Below are 18938 nucleotides of genomic sequence, written 5' to 3' on the forward strand. Positions count from 1 at the left end.
TAAGAGACACAGAAACTGAAAATAAACACTACCCCCCCCCCCCCCCCCCCGGAGGGCGTCCGTGACGCCGAAGGAGGAAGCCAAGGGGGACGTCCGGCGATCGGACATCCTCGGCGAAGGAGGCGGGACCCAAGGGGAGGGTCCGTCGGGCGATGTCGGCGCAGGGACCGAGCCACAGGAGGCGGGGACTCAGGGCATTAGCACTTCTCGTTCTGCTCTGCATCCCCACAACCAGAACCAAACAGCTTCTATGCGCCACAAACCTGGAACAAACTTCCAGAAAACTGCAAAACAGTCGAAACACCGAGTTCCTTTAAATCAAGACTAAAACCCCACTTGTTCAGAGTTGCTAATGAAACATAATAAATGAAACATTTTTATGTGTAACAATGGCACTTTGTATTTTTTTTTATTTTTGACCTGCCTTGTTGCTGAAATGTCCTGCACAGATAAACTTGATTGATTTGTTGCAACCTACAAACACCCAGGATCAGTAATTGAGCTCTCCTTCAGTATGAACACTGATGGAATCTGTAAGAAGGAGCAGCGGAGGCTTTTTGAATTGGTGCTTGCATGCTTTGTTTCTAACATTGACTGCGTGGGTTTTATGGTTTTGTGGGTTTTGAAATGCTGTGAAAAAAAGTGATATTTTTTTTCCCTTTTAAATTTCAGTTGGAAAAAGAAGAAAAAAAAACAGCCTTGGAGAGGTATTCACAACTTGTTACATTAACCATAAACCTCAAACAATTTGATTATAATTCATGCAGATATCTAAAGGTTCTTCTAGTTGTGCTGTGATTAAAACAGTATCTTCTACTGTAGAAACAGCAACAGGTCTTAATGTGTGTGTGACAAGGATGAAAGACAACCTTCCTTTATTTATAAAAAAATTTATTCCTTTTTAATTTTTTTAACCCTGAATGGGTTAATAAAGGAACCTGGACTTCATTAACACATCAGAAGAGCTACAGGTTGAGCGCCTCCACGTTCATGCTGCGTTGAAGAGGAGACCAAATCAAGTTTTTGTTTTTTTACTTTTTTGTTTTTGTTGCCCTTTTTAAAACCGATTTTATGTAGTTTCAGATGAGAAACAAAAGATATATTTTCGTGTTTTTATAAAACCAAACAATGAACTGAATCACACCTTTTGGAATGAATATAATAAAAAGTTACATTTTCTTTCTTTTTACCTATAATTAAGTATCGCCGCCGCTCTCTCGGCTGACGTGACGCTTTATTATCTGCCGTTGCTAATAAAGCGGCTGCTAATAAAGTCTTTCTATTTCTGTCCCAATCCGACATAGAAAGGCAGAAAGAGGAGCGGTTTAATTGCCAACACGTCAAAAAGTAAGGAGAAAGAGAAAGAGCTGGTGGAGCTGTCCTCTGTGCGTGTGTTTGTATTTTATGATAAAATAATTTAAAAAAAGTAATAATAAAAGTCCACCAACAAAAATTCATTAAACAAGCAGCTTTTAAAAGACAAAATAATGGGAAACAGGAAAAAAAAACCTCTTCATATAGACCTATTACATAATGAAGGGAAATTATTCATTTTAGGTTGTTTTCAGATGGCAAGAATCAGAAACCTGATTTCGTTTTCCATTGCATGTCTCCAGGCTCCCTAACAGAAGCTGTACAACGACACTGACCTCCACACGGGGGCGCCCTGGTTCTGCTACAAGCCAAAGAAACTGACCTGCGACACCAGGGTGACCCTGATAGGATCCAGACAGAGAATAAAAGCCCTGGACGAGCGGCTCTTTAAAAGGTCAGTGTAATGTTATGTGTTCTCTCAACCAGCTCTGTGTTGCCTGCAACATAAAACTCAGGAGAGGATTGCAGACATTTGCACCTGAGATATTCTGTTGATCAGATCTTTAACCAAATAACGGATGGATCAGATCGATTCCTTCTCTTAATAAATGAAAACATGGTTTGAAATGTTTTATCTTAGGTTTTCATAAATTTTTTCTTGATCATCTGAAAGACCTAAAAATACAAAACAAACAAACAAAAAACTCAGCAGAAACAAGGAGTAATACTGTCTTTCTCCGTGCTGTAGAAGTGACACGTGGTGCTGGATATAGACTCTTTCCAGCACCTTTATAGTACATCATGTCTTTAAGAAGAATCTATCCTCTGACCCTGAGTATTTGTAATAGGAGACCCATCCTGGTGCTAATGCCTCAGAAATCACAGTGTCCCTGGATACAAACAACAAACCCCAACATGGAGCAGGAAAAGCAGGGGGACAGAAAAAGTGACATTTGCTACAGAATGTGGATAAAACAAAGATTTAGTATTCCATGACAGTCTGCCTTCAATTTGCTTTGCTCTGCTGTAGCGGCGTCAATATGAAAGTCTCCATTCCGGCATCAACATTCTACCATGTTTACCTATTTATTCTGTTCTTTATTCTGTTGTTCTTTTTATCTGTTCCTTCCTAAATATTTTATCTCCCCATTTACATTCCAGGTGGAACCAATGAAAACATGAAGCCCTGCTGGTCCTGCTGGTTATTACTACCAGGGTGTGTGGCGAACACTAGATGGCGCCACAGTCCGTCAGTTTAACAAGGCCACGGCAATCAGCCAGTATCTGAAAGGGAAGATGCTCCACCTGTACGGAGGCTCCACCGCCAGGCAGTGGTTTGAATATTTGATCTCAACAACACCAGGTAGACGCACAACAGGAATGTCCAGCAACAACTGAAACTGCTTCATGCTGCAGCCTAATCTGTTCTGTGCAAACGTTCAGATCTCAAGATGTTTGACTTGAAAAGTCCAAAGCAAACAGAACCTTTCCTGGCCTTGGATTATAAAAACAACATCTTAGTGACGGTCCAGTGCCACGGCCCTCCCATTCGTTTCACTAACCTGTTAGTCAGTCAGATGCGTTATATTACCAGTGAACTGAAAGGTTTGGTTGACGGAACGAACACTGTTGTGGTAATCGGCATCTGGTCGCACTTCAGCACTTTCCCCGTTGAGGTCTACATCCGGCGCCTGCTGACCATACAGAGGGCAGTGGAGCAGCTGTTGACCAGAGCTCCAGGTACGCTGGTCATCATCAGGACCGCGAACCCCAAAGCACTGTCCCTCTACGAGACTCTGACCAACAGTGACTGGTTTTCCTTACAGCATGGTAAGGTACTGAGGGCAATATTCAAAAGAGTGAAAGTCTGACTGGTTGACAACGAGTTTTCTACTGTTTTTAGTTGACGGTTATCTGGCATATCGGAAAATTTGGAAGGTGTCGGCAACTGTTTTGGCCCTTGTCAGGCTGATGATGATGCTAAAGAAGAAAAACAGCGAGTGACTGAGGGTCACTGCGCGTAACGGGAACCCTGTAAATTCTAGACACTAACAGGTACCATAGAATTGCACAAAAATCCGTGAGGGACGGTGGAGTCCCAGAGCGAAATTCCGTGAAAGAGGTGTATGGAGCCTCGTGACGGAAAACTGTTGAAAGGCTGTTTACATCGTTTTAAACTGCGTGATTGTGAGCGGGAATAAAAATACCAATAGGTATTTCGTTCCATATAACACAGTAGGAGTGTAACAGGTAAACCTTTATGGATGCAAAAGCAGGAACCCCCCACTTAATGACCTTGTGTTTCTGTGTTTGATATGATGTAAAGCACTCTGAAACGCCTTGCTGCTGAAATGTGCTATACAAATAAAATTTGATTGATTGATTGATTAAAGATAGTGAAAATTAGGTGAAATTTCCCTTCTGCTATTTTCCGAATTGGAAGCAGCAATCAGAAGCTAACTTCAGCTTCAAATAGTCAGTTAGGAACGGATAGGAATGGCGTCTCCTTCTCTGCACTCCCATTCTGTTTAGGATCCTTCTCAGAGTCTGCATACTATTAATGGTTTCAACCACAAGGCAAAGGAGCATCAATGTCTCTCCAGGAAAACTTGACCAACTCCTGTTAGCCACTGTACTAGTCATCTTTATGCCTGCACTAAAAATATGCTACCGCCACCTTCTGGATGAATTAAATTATCATGTTTCTACAATATAATTGTAGCACAATATAATATAATTATCACACTATAACATGATAGTCCTCAAAATTTAGTTTTCCTCTGTGACAGCAATAGGCTTCCATACAGTGATGTTGCATCAAAAAAGCAGTTTGTGTGACTTTAACAAATCAAAAAAATTATGTTAAACTTACTAAAGTGTGTTGTTGGGAAATCCAACTCATATTAATTAATTTAGTCAGAGCTCCATATATTTAATTCAATGATTCACTTAGTTCACTTTTTTGAGTGTTTTCTCGATTTAGTTTGCGAAAAAAGAAAATCACTTCAAACCCAAGGATTCAATCAAATTCTGCTTATTCAAATTGATAATTTTTTTTCCATGGAGACATATCTGATTAGTTCAAGTCATTTTGTAATTTAGATTTTCTTTCACAATATACACTGCTCAAAAAAAATAAAGGGAACACTCAAATAACACATCCTAGATGTGAATGAAAGAAATATTATATAATATAAGGATGTTGCAGGCAGCAGACCGCTCTCCACGGCGTCTCCAGACTCCGTCACGTCTGTCACATGTGCTCAGTGTGAACCTGCTTTCATCTGTGAAGAGCACAAGGCGCCAGTGGCGAATTTGCCAATCCTGGTGTTCTCTGGCAAATGCCAAGCGTCCTGTACGGTGTTGGGCTGTGAGCACAACCCCCATCTGTGGACGTTGGGCCCTCATACCATCCTCATGGAGTCGGTTTCTAAACGTTTGTGCAGACACATGCACATTTGTGGCCTGCTGGAGGTCATTTTGCAGGGCTCTGGCAGTGCTCCTCCTGTTCCTTCTTGCACAAAGGCGGAGGTAGCGGTCCTGCTGCTGGGTTGTTGCCTCCTACGGCCTCCTCCACGTCTCCTGGTGTACTGGCCTGTCTCCTGGTAGCGCCTCCAGCCTCTGGACACTACGCTGACAGACACAGCAAACCATCTTGCCACAGCTCGCATTGATGTGCCATCCTGGATGAGCTGCACTACCTGAGCCACTTGTGTGGGTTGTGGAGTCTGTCTCATGCTACCACGAGTGTGAAAGCACCACCAACATTCAAAACTGACCAAAACATCAGCCAGACAGCATAGGTACTGAGAAGTGGTCTGTGGTCCCAACTGCAGAACCACTCCTTTATTGAGTGTGTCTTGCTAATTGCCAATAATTTCCACCTGTTGTCTATTTCATTTGCACAACAGCAGGTGAAATTGATTGTCAATCAGTGTTGCTTCCTAAGTGGACAGTTTGATTTCACAGAAGTTTGATTTACTTGGAGTTATATTGTGTTGTTTAAGTGTTCCCTTTATTTTTTTGAGCAGTGTATATAAATTCACTCATAAAGAACAGCATTTTATAAAAACCAAATGGTCTTTATTGGACCATTTATTGGAATATTTATATGGAGAAAAACCCACAATGTATTGTAAAAACCCATTTTAAACTTCATATAAAGCTTTGTTTTTTTATTGCCAGCATAAAGTCACATGACGTCAGTATTTGCAATAACTTCATTGCATCTAGCGATGCGAAGTCCAGCTGGTTAGTATCCATTTTATCTACACACATTATTGCTTTGCATACAAGGAAGGAGGGTGTAAAATAAACAGAAATGTCTCGTTAAACTTAAAGAAAGGAAGAACAGACGTGTGGCCGGCGATGCAGAAAAACACGAAGGTATACTAAAAAAATTAACTAACATTTCTTATTTCTTTTGAAAGAAACAATGCCACTTATTTAACATTTAAAGAATACTGAACTGCTATTTATTCTGTCGAGACAAGAGGATTTACCAGTTTATATTTGGAATGTAGTTTCTCTTGGATTGGAAAAAAACGGAGGTTGCCAAATAAGATCGTTTCTCCGTCTTCTGGCTTGTGGTGTTATTGAAATTAATAATGTGATTTTAACCGACCTCAGGGAGAAAGCTTCTTACTTTCAGAATTTTACTGGCAGAAATGTTTGAATTATGCTTTTATTCTGAAGTATTCTGCATTATTTGTCAAGTTATGGTCATTCTTACTCTACAAATCATTCATTTTCTTCTCAAAACGAGTTTTATCAAGTTAAAATTGCTTTGGCTTTCATTTTATACATAAAAACAGAGTCAGCTTGATCTTTAACACCTGGAAAAGCTCATGAGACAAAAACAGACATTTTGTTTGTGATGAAAGTACAAGATGTTCCACCTTCAGATAGAACTCGTGTTCATACAATACAATAATATAACAGGAAACCTTACAAGTAAATATAAATTTAACCTTGCATGAATATAAAGTAGGAAAAATGTATTTGTTATTCTTGGGTGTTTCAGGCTCAAAGATGAGTTTAACAAGTAGAAACACCTTTAGCAATAGTCACTAGAAACATGAACTTATTTATGGGTCCAAAATCCCAAACATTGCAGTGGAGCCATTTTTGCGTTTCTGCCAGTTAAGGACTGGTATTTCACCAAACTTGTCAAAATACAAGCACAAAAAGCTTTTGAGTGATTATGAAGTGTGATTGTCTAGAGTAGGAGTTGGTCATGGCAGGATACATGTGTAATAAATTTCATAATAGTTGATCATATCACGGCTTGGGGATGAATTTTTTCATGCTTTCCAGTGGCTGCTGTGGAAAAATTCAGCTCTGCTCACCAAATATTGTACTTCCTGTCAGTACTCAAACAGCGGTGGATTAGGATTGGTCACAGCGAGTTTGGAGAAATTCTACTGTAATGTGTCTAATTTAGAGCCAAGCGTATGGTGACATGACATCTGACTCCGCCCTGCCACCATGGCCACATCCTACGGAGAAAAGTCTGTACTTTAAAGGTTCCATTCTTCCCTTTGACCTCAGTGAGAGGTTTTAGCTACATTTCTCTGTACTTTCACCGTCAAAACTCCAACTTTCCCTCCAGAGTCTCCAATACTGCAATTAGACTGTGTGCGGTAACAGCTTTGTAACAATGGATAAGTAGATAGATTCCTGAAAAAATAATCAACTTCACTAACACCTTTGCTTTTAACGCAGTTCTTCCCATCGCTGATGATGAGTCTAAGGTTGGAAGCTCTCCTTGCCATCTTCAGATCATTCTAGTTACTTCAGTCAAATAAACATCTTTATTTTAAACCTAAATTTTAAAAAAGTTTTAAGAGGGGTATAGATATTTCTTTCCCTCAATCATGAGTAATAGTTGTTTTCATAATTTAGTGTTTTTACTGTATTATAAAGACAATACAACAAAAATACTGTAGGCTGTTTGGCTTTTATAAATATAAGTAAAATATTGTCGCCATGTTGTTTATGCTGCAATGCATTCTGGGTAAATGACGTATGCTTGGTCAGATTGCAAGAGCTCCGTCCAGCCAGAACAGGAACGAGTAACGTCACTAAACCTTTTCAATTCCAACTGGAGCGATAAAAAGCCGACCAAACTGAGGAAGAAGTTGGTGTTTGTGCTGCTGCTGCTGCTAACTTCAGCTTCGTAAATGAAGCAATTAGTTGACGTGTTGTGTGTGTGGTTTGGTGTTCGGACCGGTAACACCTGTTTAGAGGTCTGTGATTTCACATTTGTTACAGGCTTCAGAAGCAACATAACTTCCTTATTTAAAAGAGCTTCCAGTGCTGCTTGTCTCTAATGTTTCTTCCAGCGTCTTTCACTCGCTCACTAGCCTGTGGCAGGGTTGACGTGTTTGTTGTGGGGCATTTGGTTTTTGGCTTGCGAGGGTTGTGACCACCTGTTGTATCTTTTATCAATTTTTGCTTGTAAAAATGACTCAAAGTCTTCTGGAGAGAAATGTTGAGAGCATAAATGTGGTTCCTGTAGACGTGTTCTCCCATTGTGCTCTGATTTAATTTTCACATGAAGATATGTAGACTCACCTCACCTTTTTTTTTCTTTTTTTTATTACAGCCTACAGCAATGCTAAATTTACAACAGTCAAATGCAATATGATAATCAACAACTCAGGTAGTTAACCTTTCTGTGTTTACTCTGTAGATTCCAGTACAGAATGGACTGAACAGGGTCATTAACCCAGCATGGATTGAGCAGATAAAAAAAAAATCATCTTCCAAGGGTGAAAAATATAATGAAAGCAACACATAAAAGTCCAACAAATGACCTTGAGATTTTACAATGAGTTCAAAAGCTCAAACAGCCAGATGTATGCCGTATCCTTTCTGTGGGATTTACTACCCTGAGAGCTTCCGTGTGACAAAATAGAGCAATCCTAGCGTGCATTGTCTAAACCTGCTGAACCTTTCAGGGACAAGGGTTGCTGGTTGTGATCTCCAGCGATCTCCAAACATGACACAACTATAAACGCATACACTCATGCCTAAGGACAATTTAGAGAAACCAATTGACTTAACTGGTGTGATTTTTGACTTTGGGAAAGAACTAATGTACTCAGAGAAAACCCATGTATGTAATGGGAGAAGATGCAAACTCAATGCAGAAAGACTCCAGGCTGGAATTCAAATCCAGGACCTTCTTGTTACAAGGTAACAACGGTAACAACTGTGCCATCATGCAGCCAGAGAACAGATGTTTCACAGAAAAAATATCCCCCCCAAAAGTGAGGAAGTAGAAGAAAGAAGCAAATCCTCCCAGTTAACTTCAATCTACTTACTTCCGCAATAGTGCCGGCGCTTTGGCTCCACCCTGCAGTGCAGAGCTGCAGAGCTACCAACCTGCAACTTTTAGATCAATTCCTGCTCCAACAAGCCGGAGTCAAAAGGCTGACATCCCTCACAAACAGTAACTCAGCTCTGCATTATTTTCAAAATCGATAGTCATTGACCTGGGTGCTTTTTTGATTTTCTTTTAACACAGAGCCAGATCGAGTCGTCACTCCTGCTGGGAGGCCAAGCTTTAAGGAAACGTTTTCCTCTGAAGTACGGATGGCTCTTTCTGTTGTTGGCTTTTGTTGTCTTATGGGTCATGTTTAGCAATCCCAACGTCGCTGATCACATAACCGGTAAATTAGCACAGGTGAGTATTTGTCATCTTTCAAACATGAACTTCAACTTCATAAGCATTGTAGGCTGGTAAAAGTACAGCTTTCAAGTTCAATGAACCAAGTTTATTTGTGTCGCACATTTCAGCAACAAGGCAGTTTAAAGTGCTTTACATCATGAAAACAAAAAAATACAGTCATAAAAGACACCAGAAAAAAAATTATTATAATAATTTATTAAGCAGCTTTTCTATCCAATTATGAATTGGTTAATCAAAAATCTTACCAAATGAACCCTACACTGTATCATGTTTTATTTATTGTAAGAATTATGGATAGAAAATTTGGTTACTACAATAATCGTTAGCTGCAGCCCTAGTTGATTTAGTTATGGGAGCTTTTTGACTGATAACTCCCAATCTTTGGGAAAGCTTCTGGACCCGAAAAGTATCAAAACCCAAATGGGAAAAAGAAGGAATTGTTGGGTTTTCAAACAAAATATTCAGTTCTGGGCGTGCCGTGGTGGCGTAGTGGTTAGCGCGACCCATATTTGGAGGCCTTCAGTCCTCGACGCGGCCGTCGCGGGATCGACTCCCGGACCCGACGACATTTGCCGCATGTCTTCCCCCCTCTCCTTCCCCGTTTCCTGTCAGCCTACTGTCATATAAGGGACACTAGAGCCCACAAAAGACCCCCTGGACGGGTAAAAAATATTCAGTTATAGTTTTATGCTAATGCAGGGTGTCAGGTTTGACACCTATTAAAGACAAGTTGAACAAACACAGAAAAGACAAGAGAGTTAGATTCTTTTGTGCTCGCGAGGAGAACGGACAGAGATGTATTTACAGTTACAAATCTCCAACCGCTCTGAAACACATTTGTCTGCTCCTCTCTTTTTATTACTTTCAGAGTCCCTATCACAGAGAGCACTGCAACTCTAAAGGGGTGGGGACAGAACATTTAGTTGCAGTGCTAATGACAATCACTAACTAAACACATGTTATCTTGCATTAAAACACAGTAAAAAGAACAGGTCGTATATCTTCAAGGCGACGATTCTTCAGCTATCTTAACAGTTCAAAGGAAGAAGAAGTTCCTGCTGAGCAATAAACCCCATGAGCACGGTTATCACTCTTCTCTTCAGGGAGGCCCTCTTGTGAAGACGGAGATAAAGTAAAACAAAAACATACAGAAACAGTCTTTATGTTGAAGGAAAAGAAGACAATCAAGGAACATCATATAAGTAACACTATTGTTGTCAGGATCTGTGTTTTTCCTTGTTTATTTAGAGTTTTCTGTGTCCTTGAGTCTCTTCGTTGTCCTGTCCTCCCTTTGATTGTTCCCAGGTGTGTCTCGTTTCTGTGATTACCCTCCCGTGTATTTAACTCCACCTGTGTTCCTTGTTCCTCGTCGGGTCCTCGTCAATGTCGAGTCTAGTTGTCGTTGTCAATGTTCAGTCTAGTCGTGGTCAGTGTTTCTTTGTGCCTGCTGCTTGTTGCTGGACTTATTCATCATTAAACATCCATTATTCATCTCATCTGGGTCTACAGCGTCTGCCTCACCACCTCACACCCGCACACTGTGACAATTGTTATAAAGGAAACAACAAATATATGATAATATACATATTTCACCTAACACAGGGTCACCTCAATATATAAAATCATGGAAATGTTAATATACAGAATTTTAGGAAGTTATCATAATTAATCAATAATGTGTAAAGAAACTGATTTTATGGCACTTGATTTGTTCAATCTCTAAACTTTATTCTCTAGTTGAAGAACAAAGTCCCGACCACTGAGGCTCTGATTCCCACCACCAGAACTCTGAAACGTCCCACTGAGCCTCCTAAGCCAACCAGTTTCTGCTCCTTCCACTCTGTGTTACCTGAAGACGCTCTTGAGTTAGAATTTTTAAAGAACTACATCACCTGGCCTGAAACACCATCTGTCCCAGCCAACTTCTGTCTGAATGACACCAGTCATCCCGCTCACAGCACGTTCACCATTCTTCCACGTGACGGAGGGGGAAGTTGGCATGTTGGTGATCAGCTGGAGGTTTTGATCAAAATTAATGACTTTCTTGGTCGCCCCAAGAAATCTGGCGGAGACGTCCTGTTTGCTCGGCTGCACAACCGAACTGTTCAGGCAGGCGTGGTGGGGAAAGTCTTTGACCATCGCAACGGTTCCTACACGGCCGTATTCTCTTTACTCTGGGAAGGAAGCGCACAGGTTGAGGTAAGACTGAATGTTTTTCTCTTAAATGAGCAAATAGTGTGAGCTAGATAAGATCTCCTTTTTTACTTTCTCCTAAATAAGTTTTTTGTGTCGCGAGTTCTGGATATCGAGGACCTGAAAGCTGAGAGTAGGAGGGTAATGTGTTAGATCCATTTTTTAAATTTGGTCTGAGTTTAATCTGCCTGTTTTTACCACAGTGTTTATACACAAACCTTTTTCCTCTTGTTGTCTATCATGCAGTCAGAAATTTGAAAGGTGGTGACTGACGTGAAAAAGCAGAAACTTACTTTTTGAAATATTTGACCTGTTTGACCCAGGAGTGTCTGATGAAGTTTACCACAACCAAACCAAACGTTGCTGTTTCTCTTGACAACCAGCCTATAAGAAAACTTTCCTTGAGTATTGGGAAATATAGTCAAATCTTCAGTATTTCTGAGGTACATTAGGAAATTGAATAAAAGTGTTTAATTAATAGATAAAAAAACAGCTAGGAAAGAGTAGGACATTAAAGATAGCTCAGGGAGAACTGATTAATGCAATAAACATAGCAGAATTAAACAGCTCAAACATTTACTAAGGTTGACCTGAAAGAGAAAGGCAAATAAGAGACAGAACATAAACTCAACAGAAATGACACAAAAACAAAAGGAGCAAAGACAACATGGCAAACTACAGTAACTGGATCATTAAACTAAAATGAAGCCCCAATTAACACACAGTCAAATAATGTACAAAGTCCCAAGATAAGCATGACGTTCTTGAACTCATTTTGTTTCTCCACAAAACAAGCAGAGTGCAACTTAGAGCAATAAATACACAATATCACCACAGTATATTGTTCATAACCTTTACAAAGACTGCTTGTACAAACATTTGTAAAATATTTAGTCTCTCTCAAGAATCAGTGGTTTCCAGTGTGGTACCGTGAAATGTTATGGCCTGTCCAGTAAGTCCAGTTGGGGAATGTCCTTGTTACTAAATATTCGACAGTCAACTGATAGTGAGGTTGTATCAAGGTGGAAGTTATGGGGAGCAAAAGCAACTCTGGCACAAAGAGCTAAGCATGTAAAATTACAGATTTAAGCTGATGCTAAGGCATGTAGTGACCAAAGGTGGCCAATGTCCTGCCGAATCAATGGCTATAGACTTTCAGACTTAATGTTGTGTTCAGATTTACTGAAGAACAGAGAATAGAGTATCATGGAATGGGGTTCCTCATCCAACATCTCTATGTACAATACAAGGTACTAGGTACACAATACAGCAGTGGAGAGATGTTTTCTGAAATAATAAATATAGCATCATTGTTTAACAATCCAATGCAATATGGGTTTACTATTTGCCAGTAAACCCATACGGCAACTGCATTGTACGAAATGGAACATTGGGAGGAGACAAGATTGCCTTTTTCCAGCCTGGGACTGACCCTTGATTGAACCTGTATCCTCTGCTGTATCCTCTGCTTCACTGGCAGAGAAGCTCAATCACTTCTTCACCTGTTTTGAGACTAAATCACCAGTGAGCCCCTACTGCAGGCGAAATCCCTCCACAGCCAGACCATCACAGTACAGGCACAGAAGTGTGGATTACCTTGAGGGCAGTGATCTCCTGGAAAGCTGCTAGATCAGATGGTGTAAGAGACTGTGCAGACCAGTAAGTTGGGGTTTTACCAGCATCTTCAATCAGTCCCTCATCCGGTGCTCCGTCCCACCATGCTTAAAGTCCTCCACCATCAGCCCTCCGCCATAAAAGAACATTAGCAGTCTCAATGACTTCCTGCCAGTGACACTATCATCACAAAGTGCTTTGAAAAACTGGTTCAGAGTCACACTACTTCTCATCTGCCACCCAAATTGTACCCTCACCAGTTTGCATGCAGAGCCAACTGGTCTACAGAAGATACTATTGCTACCACTATGCACACCACATTGGCACATGTGTAACATCAAAGGAGCTACATGAGGCTGGTCTACCTGGACTTCAGCTTAGCTTTTGACACCATCATTCCAAGCATACTGGTGAGGAAACTGGGGCACCTGGGTCTCCCCCACAACATGTGCTACTGGATCATGGACTTCCTGGCAGACCACTGCCAGAGGATGAGAGTAGGATCCCACCTGTCCTCAGCAGTGAGCACCAGCAAGGCTCTCCACAAGGCTGTGTGTTAAGCCCCCTATTCTACACCCATGACTTTAGCCTCACCCACCCAAACAAAATCATAAAGTTTGCTGATGATACCACAGTGGAATGGAGGTGGAACGACTGTCTGGTGCACCACCAACAACTTCCATCTGAACACCTCCATGAACTGATTGTCGACTTCAGGAAATGTAAACCAGACATTCAACCCAAAGTCATAAATGGGGACAGTGGGGAGAGGGTGTCAAATTTCAAGTTCCTGGTCACTAACATCAGTGAAGACCTGACCTGGAGCTCTAACTCCACTTCAGTCCTGAAGAAGGGACAACAGAGACTGTACTTGCTGAGGATTCTCAGGAAGAACAACCTGAGAACTGAGTTCTTGGTGTCCTTCTATCGCTGCTCTGTGGAGAACCACAGTGGGATTAGAACCACATCCCACTGTGGTTCTCCAGCTCCACTGTGGCAGAGAGGAAGCAGCTCCACAGGGTCATAAACACCGCCCAGAGACTGATTGGCTGCCTTCTTGTATTTGAAGGCAAACAAGTAAATATCTTCGGCAATATAGTACTATGTCACATTTACCAGTGAGATTTTCCAGTCCTGACCCAGAGAAGTGATATATTATTCCAGTTCATTTGCTATGAGAGGTTTTCTGTAATAGATACTATCTATCTTACACAAATAAAAGCTTTGACTTTTGGGTTTTACATATATTTAAATTTTACCTCACAAGAGAAATTGTATTGTGAGATTTCTTGTCGTTTTCAAACAGGTGACCCTGGTCCACTCCAGTGAGGCAGTCACAGTCCTAGAGAGAGTCAACCTGGAAAAGCCTGGCAGGATTCTTTTTCAAAGCCTCTTCCGCTCAGGCTCAGTCACTGAGGATACCAATTGTAACGTGTGCCTTAAGGCTCCCCCGGAGCAGCTGTGCAACTTCACTGACACCCACACCGGTGAGCCCTGGTTCTGCTACAAGCCAAAGACGCTCAAATGTGAACACAGGGTCTCCCACGCTTTCAAAGGTTTTCTACCGCATCCAACAGGCAACGAGGCCAAGCTCTTTCATAGGTAAAAGTAATAATTAGTTTATATTCAGCTCTTTTCTATTGCATGACAAATGTCCTAAAGCTTTTTATGTCTCTTTGCCCACTAGCTGTGGGAGGTGTGTGCAGTAAGACTTTAGTGGAGTTGACTGTTGTTCACAGACTTCAGAAGCAGACATGCATTTACTTAAAAAACTGACATCTTTTCATCTTGCAGGTGTTTTTTTGGCTTTGGTTTGTTTTGGTTTTTGTATCTTTTTGTTGTTGATGACATTGAATCATCAACAAGTTGATGACGGTGCAGGAGTTTATAATTCAGAAGTGACCAACAAACTAAAATGTTGCCGAACCAGAAAAACTTACCATCAACATTCAAGATAAACAAAGACTGTGTGAAATACTTTTAAAATGTCCCCAATAAGACAAAAAGGAAGACAATATTTGTTTCTTGTTACTATCTCAGACAATTTTATTTCCTTTTTTTCAATGTAACCTATCTGGTAGGGTAGCACTAAGACTTGCTGTCTGACTGCCGTAATGAAGCCGAACAGATTTACTTTCAAAAGTGGAGCATTAAGGCTTTCACTATTATGCTCCACTTGATATTTATGTCAACAAAACTTTATTGGTAACTGCTTTGGGTTTATCTAAAAAGTAATAGACACAGAGTCAAAAGGAAAATGGAGAAAAAACTTATCTGCAGTTTTCTGTCGGGATAACAGCATCAGAGAGTCTGGCCTTGAAAACCTGAACAAGCTAATAAGAAGGCTAGCTCTGTTCTAGAGACATGGAGCCTGATGGACCTGTGGTGGAAAGTAGATTAGACACACAATGAACAAGTACAACGATAATCTATACTTCGTTTACAAGTAATGCAATGTGACTAACCTGAATTGAAGTCAATTGAATGAAAGTAAAGAAAATGTGCCATTCAGTAAGAACGCTCACTGGAATTAGCTGTTAAAATTTGTTTTGATTTTAGTAACGAGTCTTTCATACAGTTTCTTTGCTCTTGTTACAGTGGTGTCAACTTGAAAGTCTCCATTCCGTCTTCAGGATCCTCCAACATCACCATTTTACCAAAACTAAAAGGTAAAAGTTGCTATATTGTCATAAATGTGTTACAATGAATCATTGATTGCCTGACATGCATGGAAAAAGTGTAATCAGTTATTCTGTGTGTGGCTTTCTCAAAACAACTTTGTCCAATGGCATTTTATAATTTACATGATGTGTTTGGACTTTATTTCAGGTACATAAAACGGAGTTAAATGTGGTTGCATAACATGTAACACATTCATTTAGAAAGACATGCATTTTTCTTGAAGAAACCGTAAAATACTGATTTGCTATGAAACTACGATAATGTAGAACAGCTGTTTGTTCTGCTCAAGTTACTATCATAAAACACAATCATTAAATATCATTTGTTTTTTCCTCCAGTTCCCAATGAAACAGTCCCTGTTAACATGTCAGGTAAAGTTGCTGTTTGTATAATTGGGTAAAAGTTTAATATCCACAAAGGTGTTTCTGTAAAGTAATGCTGGCATTCACTTTCTATGTCTTAACATCATTTTGGTTTTCTTTTCATTTTGTTCTTCTGAATCTCCCCTCATCTAGAAGCCATGAGAGGAGCTGGTCCTGTTGGTTATTACTACCAGGGTGTGTGGCGAGCACTGGACGGCACCACAGTCCATCAGTTTAACAACGCCACAGCAATCAGCCAGTGTCTGAAAGGGAAGGTTCTCCATCTGTATGGAGACTCCACCGTCAGGCAGTGGTTTGAATTCTTAATAGCTAAAGCTCCAGGTAGATACTCAGTAGAAATGTTTGACAACAATTCAAATTGGTTCCTTCTGACTTGTTCTCTGTTAAACTTTCAGATCTCAAGAAGTTTGACCTGAAAACCCCCTCACAAACTGGGCCCCTTATGGCCTTGGATTATAAAAACGACATTTTATTGACGTTCCGCTGCCACGGCCCTCCCCTCCGTGCTTTTCTATTGCCGGTCAGCCAGTTACATTTTGTTGCCAATGAACTGGACAGCGTGGTTGGAGGAACAAACACTGTAGTCATTTTTGGCGTCTGGGCACACTTTGGCGTTTACCCTGTGGAGGTCTACATCCGACGTCTGCTGAGCATAAGGAGGGCAGTGGTGCGGCTGTTGACCAGAGCTCCAGGTACTCTGGTTATCATCAGGACTGGTAATCCCAAAAAGCTGACGCTATATGAGTCACTGACCACTGACGATTACTACGCATTGCAACGAGACAAGATACTCAGAGCAATATTCAAAGAAGTTAATGTCCGACTGCTGGACGCCTGGGAGATGACCCAGGCTCACTACCTTCCACATGACCTCCACCCACCTCAGCCCATAATTAAGAATATGATAGATGTTATTTTGTCCCACATATGCTCCCAGAGGTGAAATTTAAAGACACATGGAAGAAGTAGAAGACTGTAGATCTGTGTGGTAGATCTGGTAACTATTGGTGATTGGTAACACATACTTACCGTTTGACTTTTGATACAAACAAATCCAGCTGTACGGAAGAGGGGAAAAAATATTAACAAAAAGAAGCAGATGCAGGGTTTGTGTTTTATGGGAAATGTAAGGACACTTTATGGTGTATCAAAGCTTTCGTTCCATTAAATATTCAATAAAAGAACATAACCATAACTATCTAATCTCTGAACAGTCAACATCCAATTTTATCTCAAACGTCTTTTCTCAAGCCTGTTGCCTCTAAGACTTTTTCACAACTTAATGTATTTTGATGTAAATCAATGTAGAGCTCTGCATTAATATGCTCATGTATGCTCGCTATGCTAGCTTAGATCTGGTCAGTTGTGTTCTGTGTGGTGTTTTTCAATAAATTGTCATGATTTGCAGTGTGAGGTGATGACGCAGACGCAGTGAACCCAGTAGCTGAGAGGAATGATGATGATGATGATTTAATTAACAAACAATGCACACATAATCCAAAATCCAGGCGGCACAGCTGAGCAGAAAGGCTAAGGTTCAACACTGGTAGCAACTGGCAAACTAATAGCCATCTAGCAACAGACCAGCTTGAACAGCTAAACTGTCGGCGGCGGGATTGCACTTTATGTGAGTGAGAGGTGGTGTAATCCCGGTCATGTTAACGTGAAGGAACAGATTTGTAGCCCGGACATTGAACTTCTGGCTGTGGGAATGCGGCCGTGTTATTTACCGAGGGAGTTTACATCCGCCATTTTGATCGCTGTTTACATTCCCCCATCAGCTGATGCAGCGGTGGCCTGTGATGTCATCAGCTCTACCGCAACCAAACTCCAGACCCAACACCCGGACGTTGTTATTGTGTCTTGTCTCTATGCTGTAACTGCGAAGTAATTTCCCTGTTGGGATGAATAAAGTACTTCTATTCTATTCTATTCTAAACGGCAAGACAGATCAAACAGACTGGTACGACAGAGACACAGGTGGCATTAAATACACAGAGGGTAATCACGGAACTAGACACACCTGGGAACAATCAAGAGGTAGACAGGAAAACACGGAGACTCAAGACACAGAAATCCAAAATAAGCACAGAGAAAAAACTCAAATCAACACAGAGAAAACCCAATCTTGACAGAAATTACTCAAATGACATGGTGATCACAGAGCAACACAGTTCTGAAAGAAATGGAGACATGGAGGTAACATTGACATAAACATTTGATATATAAATGACTCAAAAAATAATGAGTCAAAGTAATATAGTGAGTTATGCAGCTAATGTTATCTTAACAATAAAGACATTTATATCTGTTTATTTTTGCATGTTAATTAAAAAAACATTAAATTACTTAGTTATTAATGTAATCTGCACTTAGCACTAGTAACATTATTTCCATTACTGCAATAGAACGATTCTCTCTGAGTTTTATGTGTGCAGGTCCAGTTCTATGTTTTCAGCCTGTATTGCAAAGTCAGTGCATCCAAGCTGCTATAATCACATTTCTACATTAATACATTCTGCTTTTGCTTTCATTTTATACATAAAAACAGAGTCAGTTTGATCTTTAACACCTGGAAAAGCTCATGAGACAAAAACAGACATTTTGTTTGTGATGAAAGTACAAGATGTTCCACCTTCAGATAGAACTCGTGTTCATACAATACAATAATATAACAGGAAACCTTACAAGTAAATATAAACTTAACCTTGCATGAATATAAAGTAGGAAAAATGTATTTGTTATTCTTGGGTGTTTCAGGCTCAAAGATGAGTTTAACAAGTAGAAACACCTTTAGCAATAGTCACTAGAAACATGAACTTATTTATGGGTCCAAAATCCCAAACATTGCAGTGGAGCCATTGAAAACGACTTCTGCTGATCCTTTTGTCGTGACACTTCATGTCACAGAAGATGAAAACTCAGTGTGTGTGGAATGACGAGAATTTCCACAAACATGTTTGTAGACTTGTCTTAGCTGCTACACAAGCATTGCAGAGAGATGTTCTGTGCTTCAGCGTTGAGAACTGCTCCTCCCAGATAAATAAACTCATTTT

General features: G+C 40.5%; 2 protein-coding genes across 2 annotated transcripts; both read left to right on the forward strand.

Annotated features, from left to right (window-relative positions):
• The first annotated feature begins 2675 nt into the window (after window positions 1–2675).
• LOC111611878 (NXPE family member 3-like) lies at window positions 2676–3318 on the forward strand. Its single transcript, XM_023350633.1, has 2 exons — window positions 2676–3144; window positions 3218–3318. Exons 1-2 carry the CDS (start codon window positions 2766–2768, stop codon window positions 3316–3318), a joined length of 480 nt encoding a protein of 159 aa, XP_023206401.1. The 5' UTR covers window positions 2676–2765.
• A 2298-nt stretch (window positions 3319–5616) lies between these two features.
• Window positions 5617–17289, forward strand: LOC106700327 (NXPE family member 3-like). The gene is made up of 8 exons (XM_023349722.1): window positions 5617–5700; window positions 8846–9004; window positions 10748–11209; window positions 14124–14419; window positions 15416–15486; window positions 15838–15870; window positions 16015–16203; window positions 16278–17289. Exons 1-8 carry the CDS (start codon window positions 5683–5685, stop codon window positions 16823–16825), a joined length of 1776 nt encoding a protein of 591 aa, XP_023205490.1. The 5' UTR covers window positions 5617–5682; the 3' UTR covers window positions 16826–17289.
• Window positions 17290–18938: the final 1649 nt, after the last annotated feature.

This window comes from Xiphophorus maculatus, chromosome 17, assembly GCF_002775205.1.
Source record: "Xiphophorus maculatus strain JP 163 A chromosome 17, X_maculatus-5.0-male, whole genome shotgun sequence".
NCBI lineage: Eukaryota > Metazoa > Chordata > Actinopteri > Cyprinodontiformes > Poeciliidae > Xiphophorus > Xiphophorus maculatus.

What these genes read in the sequence shown, in the direction of transcription:
- LOC111611878 (XM_023350633.1), top strand. Translation starts at nt 2,766, where the DNA reads ATGTTTGACTTGAAAAGTCCAAAGCAAACAGAACCTTTCCTGGCCTTG. An exon ending in CTGGTTTTCCTTACAGCATG is followed by an intron (nt 3,145 to 3,217) that starts GTAAGGTACTGA and finishes TACTGTTTTTAG; the next exon opens with TTGACGGTTATCTGGCATAT.
- LOC106700327 (XM_023349722.1), top strand. An exon ending in CATTTTACCAAAACTAAAAG is followed by an intron (nt 15,487 to 15,837) that starts GTAAAAGTTGCT and finishes TTTTTCCTCCAG; the next exon opens with TTCCCAATGAAACAGTCCCT. An exon ending in CTTAATAGCTAAAGCTCCAG is followed by an intron (nt 16,204 to 16,277) that starts GTAGATACTCAG and finishes TTAAACTTTCAG; the next exon opens with ATCTCAAGAAGTTTGACCTG.